This window comes from Tetrao urogallus, assembly GCF_951394365.1.
Source record: "Tetrao urogallus genome assembly, chromosome: 2".
NCBI lineage: Eukaryota > Metazoa > Chordata > Aves > Galliformes > Phasianidae > Tetrao > Tetrao urogallus.
This window is the reverse complement of record NC_136814.1, coordinates 67,058,211-67,071,933: the sequence shown is the minus strand read 5'-3', so window position 1 is coordinate 67,071,933 and position 13,723 is coordinate 67,058,211. Positions and strand designations below refer to the sequence as shown.

Genomic DNA, 13,723 nt, shown 5'->3' with positions numbered 1-13,723 from the left:
GAATCCAAAGGAACAAGTGTGTGTGTGTGATTATGGGATATGGCACACCTAATCACAGCCCGCCATCTCACACCCCCGCCTCTCAGAAGCGCGGTTGGGGCCGCTCGTGCCCCGCCACTTACTTCTCATGCTAAGGTCTATGGGGTTCAAGCTGGCGGCGTGCACCTTAACAATGACCTCGTTGGGGTACTGAATGACGGGGAACACCATGTCCCGGGTGAAGCGCAGCACCTCGTTGGGGCCGTACCGGTCGATGACCCACGAGGGCATGGCGGACCGCGCCCGCGGAGAGACGCGGAGGCCGCGCACCGGAGGCCGCTGCCCGCCCCGCCGCGCCGCCCAGCGCAGCGCTCTCCGTGCCAGCATGGCCGGCAGCGGGCACCGCCGCAACCGCGTCCCGGTCTCTGACCCCGCCGGGAGTCTCTCACAACCTCAGCGCCCCTTCGGTGCCCCGGCCCAATGGGCGGCCGCCGTCTTGGCCGCTCCACCAATGGCGTCGCTCGGTGTTGCGGCAAGATGGCGGCGCCCAGGCGCTCGGCGCAGCGCCGGGACGGGCCGGAATAGGTGTGAGGCCGCGGGGAGCGAGCCGCCATGCTGCGTGCTTCTCTGCGTCAGGTGAGCGGCCCCGGGCCGAGCAGTACGGTGCGGGTGCTGCGCTCGGCCGGAGGGGCGGACTCAAGGTGACCGTGGCTCGCCGGGGCCCGACCGCGTCCCCGCAGGGACGCGTTTTATTGCCGAGATGCGCTGGGTTGGGGTCTGGTAGCAGCTTCGTGCCGCTGACCGCTGTCGCTGCCCTTTCAGATCTCAGCAGCGCTAAAGGAAGGACAGGTCACCCCCACAGAGCTCTGCCAGAGGTGCCTCGCTCTCATCAGAAGCACCCAGTTTCTCAACGCCTACATTACGGTAGCGGAAGAAACTGCATTAAAGCAGGCTGAGGAGTCGGAGAAAAGATACCGAAGAGGTACGGCAGCCTGTTTATAAGGGTGGCGCTCCTGGTGAAAGAGTGCTTTTATTGTATGCTGTGTGTGTCAGGTGGGCAGATGTGCTGGCTCCTGGGATGGAGTGGGTGCACACAGCACCCAGGGCTGAGATAAGCAGGATGTCGTCTCATTGGAAGCAACAAGGACTCTGCTGGGGCAGCTGACTTGACTGAAAGCAGCTGCCTGCTGCCTTAGGAGCCACTGTGCCTTGCAGGGACTGCTCTGGGCATAGGGCTTATAGGAGTTCAAGGCAATGGGTCTTGAGAGTGTAACAGACAACCATCAAATGCTAAATGGTTAGTTCTTGTACTTGCAAAAAGCACCCGAAGTGACACATAAGGTAAATTGTAATTGACTGTACGTAGCACACTGATGCAGTCTGTGTGGTCTTTGCAATAATTCCTAATGCAGGTCAGCCACTGAGTGAGCTGGACGGAGTTCCCATTGCAGTGAAGGACAACTTTAATACAGCTGGCATTGAGACAACATGTGCATCAAACATGCTAAAAGGTACAGTATGAGAGGTGCAGTAGAGCTTCTAAGGTGAAATTGGAGCTCTGTCTTTTCTCCTCAGAGGCTTAGTGGAGTGAAGTCTTCCAGAGATCCAAACGTTTTCAAAAATGAGCTGAGCTGATTTGAGGAAATGTGTTTATCTGATTTCCTCTGTCAAGATCATCTAGTATTACAGGTGTATCTTTTTCTTATGCAAGTGCATTTTCTCCTTTATTCATGTATCTACGCTGCCATTAACAATGCAGTGGTTATTCTGGCCTATCTAAATGGAGTCATTCTGTAGTTCACGTGTTACACTTAGATTTACAGAGGAGAGCAGTCAGTAGTGTTTGCTGTTGCGTCCAGCAAAATGCAAACAGTCCTTTTGTGTTCTGTTTATAACCGTTGCATTATGTAGCGCTTTCATATTGCTGTAGGAAGAGTAGATATTAACAATTCTCTGCATTCCTGCTTTACAGAACAGGTTTGTATTACTTTTTAATTCTTTAAAATTTCCCAAGCTTATTGTTTCTATTAACACTCCAGGAAAATTTTCAAGACACTCTAATGTTTCCATAGTGAAAGTGAAAGTAGTAAACATTTCTTATTTTCTTCTTCATTCTGCATAAAGTGAAACTTTGAAGTCTTGAGAAAGATAAACTTCTGCTGATTTACCTGAGGTAATCCTATTACCTTAACAGAAGAAACAAAATACGGTATTGCAATTTAAAGAATGTGTTCCATTACCTGAGATGTTTTTCCTTAAGCACGTTCTCAGACCCATTGTGCTTTATTGTAGATTAATGGTAGAGAGTTTTAGGAGTGATGCTGTCCTTGTTCCAGCTGAGAGTGGGGCTGGAGAAATCACTGTCATTATTCACAGAGGAAGTTAGTTACAACCCAGGATCTCATGGAAGTGGCACAGAACTCACTGTTTATATGAGGTCAAAGTGGCTGAAGGTGCACACAGTTGGTCACAGGAGAGCCAGTTTATATTTCAGCTTGTGATTAACAATATGCTCCCCCATCTCATCGTAAGGGGAATAATTTGAGATAGCTTAGCACTCGTCTGCAGATTGCCCAAATGCCATAATTTGCTACTGCTGTGGTAACTTGTTTGTCTGAAGGCTTAGTTCTGGAAATGTATAATCCAGAATTACTGTATTGTAAATTGTGGAGGGGAAAAAAAAAAAAGCATTACAGACAAAACAGTATTTAGTTTGCTTTTGCTAAATCTTGAGAATTACCCATATTGTCTGTTGAAGCAAAATTTGGGCACTGTGCAGTGGTAACTTTTATGCACAAATAGTGACAAATTTTAAGTGTTCAGAAGAGTAACTACTTTTAGAAATCAACCATATCTCATCAACCACTCCTTTAACTGTTTTGATTGCTTTCAGGTTATATTTCTCCTTACAGTGCTACAGTGGTTCAGAAGTTACTGGATCAGGGAGCTGTGCTTTTAGGAAAAACAAACCTAGATGAATTTGCAATGGGGTGAGTGATGTTTATTATTTTTAACATGTGATTCTACATTAAACAGATTACACACCATCTGTTCTATGCATAATCCTTAAACTCTTCTTTCTGTCATGTTAGAAAATAACGAATGCTAATCTGCAAAGAGAATTTAGAGTTGCCTTAATTTCTCAAATACTGCATGAACATTTTTACTGTTGTGTAAGTTATCTACATGTCAATTTTTTTATGAACGTAGAGTTCAACTATGGCTGTGTTTCAGGGGGAAGAGTTGCCTTTGCAGAAAGCAGAAGGCAAACAGACTTGCATATCCAGTAGCAAATAGATCTGGTTACCACACCGCCTATTTGCTGACTTTTTTTTCTCCTTTCTTACTGGTGGTTTCTGCCCTTAACTAATTATCGTTATGGCCTTGAGACAGTTACCATCTGTCCCAACCACTGGATTAACATGTATGAGTACTCTGATTTGTTGTGAACGGGCTAATTTAGAGCAGCACTTTGAATTGCTTGTGCAACTGTTGCCTAATATTGGTGAATTCTGCTAGGAAAAAGAAATTGGAAAATACTGTCACAAATTTGTTCTCTGACAAATCAGTGAAGGCAGCAGCATGCAGTAGTCTGGGGCAGCCCTGAGCAGAGACAGGAGCCTCTGTCACCAGATCTGCTGGATACTGAAGCTACCAATGAGAAAAATTAAGTGTTGTGTTTTGGCTTTGTTTTTATTTTTCCTAAGCCAAAGGCGTAGGTTTGGTTGGGTTAAAATACTTCGATTGGATCATTTTGGATAAAGTCATTTCCATGTCAGAGACATGCCTCAGGGGGAAAGCAGGGAAAAAGCAGAGGAGAAGAAAAAGCAACCAAACCCTTTCATTAGGGAGGGCTAGAAGTAGTCTAAGCTCACTAACACACAGGATTCTGCTAATAAGGGTTATCTCACCCTCAGCCTCTCTTTTCTGTACTGTGTATTTGCATGGTCTCATGCCATCACCAACATGGCTGCACCATCAGCTTGATGAGGAAGCTGATCCAGCTGAAAAGCAATGTCTCAATTAGGTTCATTTTCAACTGTGTAAACTGCCAGCTCAGCTGATCTGGCTAATAACACCAACATTATGGAGTTGGGGAACCTGAGGTGGCAGTTGCAAGGAAGGTGGAAAGCTCCCCCCTGCTTCTGGTGGCAGCCTGCATCTAGATTATCACAGGCTGAAACCAGATTCCAACAAGGCAGTCTAACATTCTGAAACAGCAGACTGTGACCTCAGGGGAGAGCTATAGAGTAAGTAATCGTGGGTTATTTACAGAGGAGCACCTGTTGCTGGTATTGCGGGGCTTTTCCCCCCTTCTCCAGAGCAATGTCCCACAAGGCAGTGCTCATCTTTTTCCAAATGCAGGCTTGGGAAGCCAGAGTACTTTTGTTTTATAGCAGATAGATAGTTTTACCTTTAGGTACATTAAATTTGTTTCATATTTTTCTGTTTGCATCCTTTCCAGTGGCTTTAGAATCACAGAATGACTCATGTTGGAAGGAATGTTAAAGCCCACCTACTTCCCACCCCTTACAGAATCACAGAATTGTAGGGGTTGAAGGGACCTCCAGAGGTCATCGAGTCCAACCCCCCTGCACAGAGCAGGTTCCCTACACCAGGTCACACAAGTAGGCATCCAGGCAGGTCTTGAACATCTCCAGAGAAGGAGATGTTCAACATCCCTGGGCAGCCACCCTTGCCACCTACTAACAGAAGCTGAGGTTCTGTGGCAGAGGATGGTCCCTTTGAATATTTCGACTTGTGCACGTTATCTGTCTGCACTAAACTGTACATATGCCAGTCTTTTTGTGTTGAAATTGAATTTATTAGAGTAAGGGATGAGGAACCAGATAAAGAAAAACTTGGAAAGCAATGTGTTGTCTGTCACTTCTGTCCCTATTTCTTCTGTCTTAGATCTGGGAGTACAGATGGGGCATTTGGACCAGTCAGAAATCCCTGGAGTTATTCAAGACAGTACAAGGAAAAATCTGTACCCAGATCTGATTCTGAGCCTGAAAACTCTAACTGGGTAATAACAGGAGGGAGCTCTGGAGGCAGTGCAGCTGCTGTATCAGCTTTCACATGTTTTGCGTAAGAAGCTTTTTGGAATTGTTTTTAATGAAATGTCTTGAAATACATTGCAAGGTTTTCACTCAATAATTTTCTAATAATGCAGTTTATGGATTAAATTGTAGAAAAGATGTTGATCTTGTCTGAGATGGGAGCATTATTTGCGCTGGCTTGTGAGAATTTATTTCAACATCTTCAGTTTTTCATGGCATAGCATGAAGCCAGCATGATTTCCTGTAGGCAGAGTAAGGCTTATTCATTTAGAATGTTATTCAGTGTACTGATGTGAGCACTTTGCACTGCACGAGGCAAAGTGATAATGGCAGTAAAGGAATGACAGTATTATTGTTATTCCCACATACTCTTAAAAATAACAGAGACATATCCTCTACCTCTTTAAGTATGTTAAACGTGTAAACACTGAAAACTTAATTCAGCAAATGATGAGGTGTCTGTTGACATATAACAGTTTAGAAATCCTTCCTCCTGGCCTCTGTTTTTATAGCTGGGTATGTGATAATATGGATACGTGAGATTTGACATCTAAAAGCTTTCAAATACCCAGTTTGAAAACAGGAAGCCAGTTTATAAAGATACTTGGAATTTTATCTGTTTTTAAAAAGTTAAAGAGTTTTAGTTTATTAAAAAAAAAAATTTTACAACAATTATCTGCATGGAATAGCAACACACTATTTAACAAATTGATTGTTTATACTCTCTTCCTCATCCATCTGTTAAAGGAAATCTGTTCCTTAAAAATTTACACTGAAATCTACGCTTTATGCAGTTTTGAGAGTTACATTTGAGAATGCGTGCTCAGTTGTGTTCTTAACTGGAAGATGTTTTAAATGATCTTTAGTTATTATGTCTTTGTTTACCCATGTATTATATTTGTCTACTTGTTAAAATATTTTTGCTCCCAGAGATTACTACTTTTAAAAACCCCATCGTTTTATGAATAAAACTTAAGGTTTTATTTTTTATTCTGATTAAAGTACTTCTATTTTTTAAGTGGATTTTGAGTTTAAAGTCACTAAAACCAAGAGAACCTTGATTTCAATGTGATGTTGCTATTCAATTGAAATTTTTACAGTGAAAATTTCAGTTTGGAACAAGATTTCACATGTGAAATAGCAGTAAAGGAATTCAGCTTAAAGAGAAGAAAAAGAATTGCATTGAAACTACTCTAAATTGGGTGTTCTACTATACTTTGTAGGCTTGGAAACAGGAAGAACCTCTTAGCTAGACTTTGAAAAGCCTGCCTTGTTATTGAGGGCAAAAAGCATACTGTGTTATTACTGCTTTGTATGCTGGATTGTGATACTTCATGTCATCATTCATTAATGAATAAATAGTCACAAATATCTGAAAATCATAAACTAAAACACAAGACATCTTTCACAGACCACAGAATTGGAACGGACCAACAGAGAAGTAGGAACTAGGTCTTTAGAGCCCTATTCTGAATGCCTGATTTCTATTTATCTACCTCTGATTTGTAGAGAGAACCGATCTCTCCCAGTGGCTAATTCAGAGGTCCTATGAAAAATGCTGAGAACAGCTGAAAAATAGCAGACGTAGGGAGTTGGCTAATGTTTAGAGTGCGTGGTTATGACTTTTAGTTGGGAAGAACTGAGACATTTTTAAATCCATGCATCTTAAAGCCATAAGTATTGTTTGGAGATGTTCTGAATCATTTTACTAACGGTAACCCTTTTGAAACCGTAGAGCTTTAGGGTCAGACACAGGAGGATCTACCAGAAATCCTGCTGCTCACTGTGGTGTAGTAGGTTTAAAGCCAACATATGGACTGATCTCTCGCCATGGTCTCATTCCTCTAGTGAACTCCATGGATGTGCCAGGAATCCTAACCAGATGTGTGGATGATGCAGCTGTTGTGCTAGGTACTACTACTACATATATCTTTGTATGCTCTATGTCTTTGTTCAAAAAGCAGGCTGAATTCCATCTACCCAGTGTGCATTTTCCTGCTCTTCAATGTGTCATGTCATGTTTCAGGTTCACTTGCTGGACATGATCCTAAAGACTCTACCACAGTTCAGGACATCTTTCAGCCATTTGCACTGCCAAGTTTGACTGATGTCAGCAAGCTCTCGATAGGAATTCCTAAGGTAACGTTTAAATCCCATCAACAGTTGTGAACAAGGATGGCAAATGTAACTCCCTCCAAAAGAAATTATTTGTGTATTGCCTGTCACCACCCAATCTCTCATAATTTGAAAAGTGAAAACAGTATGAGCAGCTCCCAGAAAAGAGCAGTATGTGCTCTATTGCCCACATAGGTGATTCAGAGCGAGCATCTGCTAACACTTTGTCTTAAATGCTTTGTCATCACTGTGGGAAACACTGCCAGGAAGTTCCAGGGAAAATGAGGGGCTTCAGATCTTGCTTCTCTGTGGCTTTTTCATCAGATACCTCCACAACTTCATACTAGTTATTTTTAGTGACTTCTTACAGTGAGGTTAGTTGTACTAGTACTACTTGTGCAGTTTTTTGAAATCCTTGTTTAAATGGCACTGTGATACAGCATAATTTTAAAGGCAATTGAATGGCACAAGGAGCTGTGACTCACAGAGCTCAAACAGGGATGCAAAGAAAACTTCACGATAGCCGCTAATGTTTTCATCGAGTAATTTGGTTTGTAATGCACGTAATTCAGTCGTTCTTGTAAGTATGCTTGTAATTTAAGCATGACATTTGGAGCTGCAGCCTATTTTTTAATTACCTTTTATGGTTTTGTAAAGGTTCTGTCTTCAAAAAACAATGTGTGTCACATTTGTTGGTTTGATTCCCAGTACTTGAACCTGTGACAGAACAGGTAAACCAGAAGATTCAGTTTTGTAAGAAGAGATGCCCACTGACAGTTAATTATTCAGAATCTGTGAAATGCAAAAAAAAAAAAAAAAAGAAAAATACATCTAGAAAATTAATTTTCTGCATACTGTTTAGATTTTAATAAATCTAACATAGTAGTATTGATAAATTATTCATATCCCTTGGACAATTGTTTTCTGCTGCTACAGATTAACCCAAACAGGTTAATGCATATATTATGATAATATGTGTGAGTCGTTGCTGTTCAGAGATCACATGGTATTTTGACCCAGATATTTTGAGCTTGAACTGAAGCAAATATCTTAAAACAAGAGTGTTGCTTGTCTAAGTCAGTCCTATCCCAACCTTGTGATTGTAGTTCTCTGGTGGGTTGCTTGTTTGGCTGAGGTGTGCTAGTAGCTGCTGATGTGCTGTGAGCATACCTTATTCCCTGCTGAAAATGCCCCTAGTATTAGGGCTTACATCTGCACAGCTTCTACCCATGAGCTGTAGAGCCATGCGGTGTGCTCTATATGACTAGATGAACAAGTGGACACTTCTCCAGAAGAAAACTGCTGAAATTCCATTATGGATTGTGTTATGGGTTACAATTTGCTAAGGTGAACATAATATTCTTCAGATGACAGAGTTTATTTAGTACTGCTTGCTTTTATAATATTTAGTAGATGTGATAGGCTGCAGTAAGTATTTAAAAGCACACAGTGTTAATAGTTTCAAAGTATTTTTAGCAAATAGTATTTATGTGTTGGTGGCCAGTAAAAGTAAACATCATTTATTCTTGTTTTTCTCTAAGGAGTACCACGTACCAGGGCTTTCTAGTGAAATTCTGGCTGTTTGGTCAAAGGCTGCTGACCTCTTTAAGAATGCAGGTGCTAAAGTAGTTGAAGTGAGTTTACCACACACCCGTTACTCAATTGTCTGCTATCATGTGCTCTGCACTGCAGAAGTGGCATCAAATATGGCCAGGTTTGACGGACTGGAATATGGTAAGGCCTTTTAAATTATTATTTTGTTGTTGTTCTCAGGCAACAGAAACCTTGCTAAGTGGCATTAAGAAATATCAGTTTTGATAGTATGTGTTTCATAGTTGAATGTTTGATGTTCTTTTGGATTGGAATAGAATAAAAACCTTGTGCACATAAGAGCTGAATAAATAAATATTTTATTGTGTTTCACTTATGCACACGTGAGTGTCTGGGCTTAAAATCTTCTCTGTAATGGAACATGGAAGGAATATGGTTTGTGGATTTTTCCAGAATAGCAGAACATCAGTCTGCTGCAAACTGCAGCCTGTTGTACTATGATGTGTACCATTATGTTATTGAATCTTAAGAATCACAAAAACTATTTCTAAATTGCCTTTTCTTTCCAGGACATCGTTCTGACATGAACAAGTCCACAGAAAGCATGTATGCTGCAACACGACGAGAAGGATTTAATGATGTTGTAAGAGGAAGAATTCTATCAGGAAACTACTTCTTGTTGAAACAGTAAGTGGAACACATCTTCAAACTCAACTTTATTAAGTTCATAATTTGATAAGCAAATAGAAAAGAATTGTTCCTCAAGACATGAAAAAGAATTGTCCTCAAGCTAGTAGCTACTTCTACTGTTATTACTGCTTTAGCTATGTAGTAACCAGTGAACTGTTAGCAGTGAATGAAAATGTTTTTCCTTACCCAGGGAGCCTTCTGAATTAAGTAAAACATCCTTGTGATTATTTTTTTTTTCCCCATCAGAGCATTGTTGTCACCTAATAGTTAAAATAAGGAAAAATATATCCTGTAGGAAGACATTGAAATCACAGTGAAGCCATCTCTCTTGTAACATTGTAAGTTCTGTAGGTATTAATCTCAGTAAAGCTGCATAGAAAAACTGCTGGTGCATTCTGCTGAGGTCTTCTGGAGCAAGACAGATGATACACAGTTCAATTAACTATAGCTCTCTGCCTTAGTATGCAGTGAAGACAGAGGTGCCTGAACTAATGAATTTAACTTTTTCATCTCCATTTTTTGCTCCTCATTTACTATCCTAGTATGATAGAGTAAGCAGGAGTCATACTTAACTTGTTTAGATACTAACAGAGAAACTGGTCCTGTAATTTGTCTCAAAACAAGCGCATGACAAAGCTCCTTCTCTCAGCAACAGCATTCATCAGAAGTGACTTCTTGTTACTCTCATAGACAGGAATGTTGTCAGTAGATAAGAAGCAGCTTTTATGGAATGCCAATAGTCCTGCCAAGTATGCTCGTTCTGGTCACAACTGTCCAGGTCAGCTTTCCAAAGACTGCTTTAAATTTCATGCAGCTCACTTTTTTGTGAAGGAGCATAAGACTGTGTTCCATTAGGACTGAACAAGAGAGTCCTGTCTCAACAGTACTTTTGAAGAACAAAATCCAGGGTTCTACAAGCGTTCTTGAGACAAAGTACAAACATCTCTGTTTCCTGCAAACAGTGCATTTCACAGAATATTTTGTTCTTGCTTTTTATAAAATAACTATGTGATCATTCATGCGTTGATAGTTATTTATAGTCATTGCATCAGAATTAACAGAGTAGGTTTGATTTATCAGTATTTTAATTTTTTTTTAAAGAGTAACTGTTGGTGATTGCTTTTGAAACTAAACTCTGAAGTTATGAATTCCGTTACATGTTTGCCAGTTCTACTTGTGAAATTAAAAAGAACAATAAATATAAAGCTAACTGATTTGTTTCTGCTTCAGGATAGCATAAAGACAGTTTAGAAAGCCATAAACCCAACACTAATATAGGGAAAAAAAATAGGGGAAAGAGCATAGTTTAGTAAGAAGCGTACTAGAAACACATTCTTGGTTTCAAGTCCATTTGGATGTCTGCAGAGATTATAGGAGTTTTTCACATTCATTAAGTGTCTAGCTGGATTGAATCCTAGAGCTTAATGCCTATTTTGCAAACCTGCTTTGCTTCTATAGTATTTCTAGACTTTACTGTGCCTTTATGCAGTGAAATCCAATATACAGTTTAGTTCCAGAAAGGCCATATAGCATTATTCTGATCCTTAGCTATTTTAAACTGGGGTTTTGTTTTCCCTTCACCTTTCTTCAACAGAATTTTCTTGCGTCTTCTTTCTCTGACGTCTTCGTGGCTATGAGAGCGTAAGCACTGTGTTTGGTGACTAAGCTTGTGGTATATGAGAAACTCAAATACATGTTAGCCTCTTAATCAGGAGGAATATAGAGCTTATCTTTTCTATGGTAACTAAGCAATTGTTGTGTATTTTCAGAATCGTAGCATTCCACCCTCACACCCATATTTCTTTCTAGGAATTATGAGGATTACTTTGTCAAGGCACAGAAAGTCAGACGTCTCATTGCCAATGACTTTGTGAAGGTTTTTGGAAGTGGTATTGATATTTTACTCACTCCTACCACTCTGAGCGATGCACTCCCGTATATGGAATTCATCAAAGAAGACAACAGAACCCGCAGCACGGAAGATGACATCCTAACACAGGCTGCAAACATGGCTGGTGAGCAGGGGCAGGAGTTCAACTGTGTTTTCTCCTGCCTATAACATCCATTCCCTTCAACCTTTTAACCTCTTACACAGAATTGAGATACCTCCCCTCCTCTTGTTAACTTACAAGGGAAAGTTAACAACTCTATACATAAGTACAGTGGGCATTTGTAAAATGCTTCATAATGGTGGGGTAGATTTTAAAATGCTACTGAACTGCTCTGGTTCTCTCAGAATTGTTACAAAAATGACTCTAACTGGATTTGTTTAATAGCAAGCCTTTGTGTGAATAACTTCTTTTGTTTCAGGACTGCCAGCCGTAAATGTTCCTACAGCTCTTTCAGGAAGAGGCTTGCCAATTGGGCTTCAGTTCATTGGGCGTTCATTCCAAGAGAAGCAGCTGCTCACAGTAGCCAAATGGTTTGAAAAACAAGTACAATTCCCAATGATTCAGCTAGAAGAAGTGAAGAAACATGACAACGGTGTCCTTCAGCATCAGAAATCTGCTTCTTTTTCATAGTATCAGATTTGCTGGTCAGCAAAAGCAGGAAGGCTGTTGGGATAGTTTAAAAATGTACTTGTGCAAAAAAAAAAAAAAAAAACAAAAAAAAACACCAACAGTTTAAGACAATGATATGCTGTTATGCAGGATGGAATAATAATTTTCCATTATTAATTAAGGCAAAGCAAATCATTAAGTAAACATGTATATCTTACTAAGAGCCACTTCTTACTGATATTAAAAACACCAGATTGAAGTTATTTATCTTACATCTGTGAAGCTGCTTTTTTCCATCCCCAGAGGGCATGTAAGGTATCTGGCTCATTAAAGAACTAACCTGAATTTTCATGTGAAAATTGCATGGTTGCCAGGGAGCTTGATTTCTCTCTGGAACATAGACTTTGGTAATGGAAACAACCAGACAAGCTGTAATGGAACAAAGTTATTGAGAGTCCATTTGCCAACAAGTAAATACAAATGAAATCAAGAAAACAGCATAGACATAGTTGATTTTAAAAGCAAACAAACAACAACTCCCTCCATCCTCACTCTAACAAACTCTCAGCAGGAGATGAAGTATCTTCTATGTATACAAATCTTGCAGATCTCTGGTTACATCCATCATCAGAAGGATGAATTCCAGACTTCTTCAGGGAAAAGATGCTGATTAATCCTTTTCTGCCTTCATTGTAATTCTCTATAATCAGTGGTTAATTTTTTACTGTTCGTTTTATTTTCTATAGTGTAACCCTCCATACAAGTAATGCCATCTATTCCTTCATGGAAGCTCATTCAGAACAAAAATAGTTTGAAATAAGTTTCCCAGCTATAATGTTACTACATCAGGAGACAAATTAAACAACTGAGAAGCAGTTGTTATTGCTGTAGTTTCTGTTTTTCTAAAGCTGGAAAAAGTATGGAGTTTTAAGTTTGTAGATTTGATTTTACATCGTTTGTTTTCAGTCACAGTTTACAGCTTGCACACATAAGGAGTGGAGGGTGAGGGAAAACTATTGTGACACAGTAACATGTGGAATCTTCCTGAATGTTTAATGTCTTAGACCATACTGTCACCTGTAAAAAAAAAAAATTACCATTCCTAAAAAAATCACAAATGAAGAATCTCCCACAGCCCGATGCCAGCTATGCCAATACCTTTCCCACACAATTAAGTCCCCCACAATTAATTTTATTTTGTTTTTGTAAGGATTATAAAACAAGGTATGCCTTGTTTTAGTCTGATGCTATGCTACGATGTATGTATAAAACAGTCTTCAGGGTGCTTGGTTTTACTGTTAGTGAATGGTGATAAATAGTGGCCCCAAAAGACTACTTTACTTTAACTACTGTCTTGTTTAATAATTTAGTTATGCTCTAATCATACTGTCACCATGTGTGCCTTGTGCTCTAGCTGCCTACAAGCCAGAGCTGTCAGTATGATTATTCACTATCCACCTTGAAATCCCTACTTTTTTGATTTGCAGTCAGGTCCTGCTTAGCAGTTCTTAAAGTAAGGATCAAGGTGTTTTGATGAGAGATAGAGATAAAATCCTGACTGGGGAGAGCATTTCTTGAGCATAAAGAGCTTTAGAGTATTATGGAAGAGAACAAGCAAATAGAAAATTGCTCTCTACATCAGAAGTTAGTTCTGGACTGACTGCTGGCCCAGAGGAAAGCGTCTACTTATGCTAGACAATTTGTCTCGTCAGACTTCCTCTGCTGTTAAAACAAATATGATGGAAAACCTGGATAAAGGCACATTTGCCAAGCAGGGGTAGGTGAAGGGAAACTGGTCTCATACCTGCTCTACTTCTTTGTAAA

At 40.2% G+C, this 13,723-nt stretch overlaps 1 protein-coding gene across 1 annotated transcript; it reads left to right on the top strand.

Moving 5' to 3' along the window:
* Positions 1-591: 591 nt before the first annotated feature.
* On the top strand, positions 592-11,920 carry QRSL1 (glutaminyl-tRNA amidotransferase subunit QRSL1; the record flags this gene model as incomplete). Its single annotated transcript, XM_079550121.1, has 11 exons — positions 592-615; positions 802-961; positions 1,392-1,490; positions 2,873-2,969; positions 4,894-5,070; positions 6,778-6,953; positions 7,069-7,181; positions 8,699-8,891; positions 9,278-9,395; positions 11,208-11,413; positions 11,709-11,920. 11 exons carry the CDS (start codon positions 592-594, stop codon positions 11,918-11,920), a joined length of 1,575 nt encoding a protein of 524 aa, XP_079406247.1.
* Between the last annotated feature and the right edge of the window lie 1,803 nt (positions 11,921-13,723).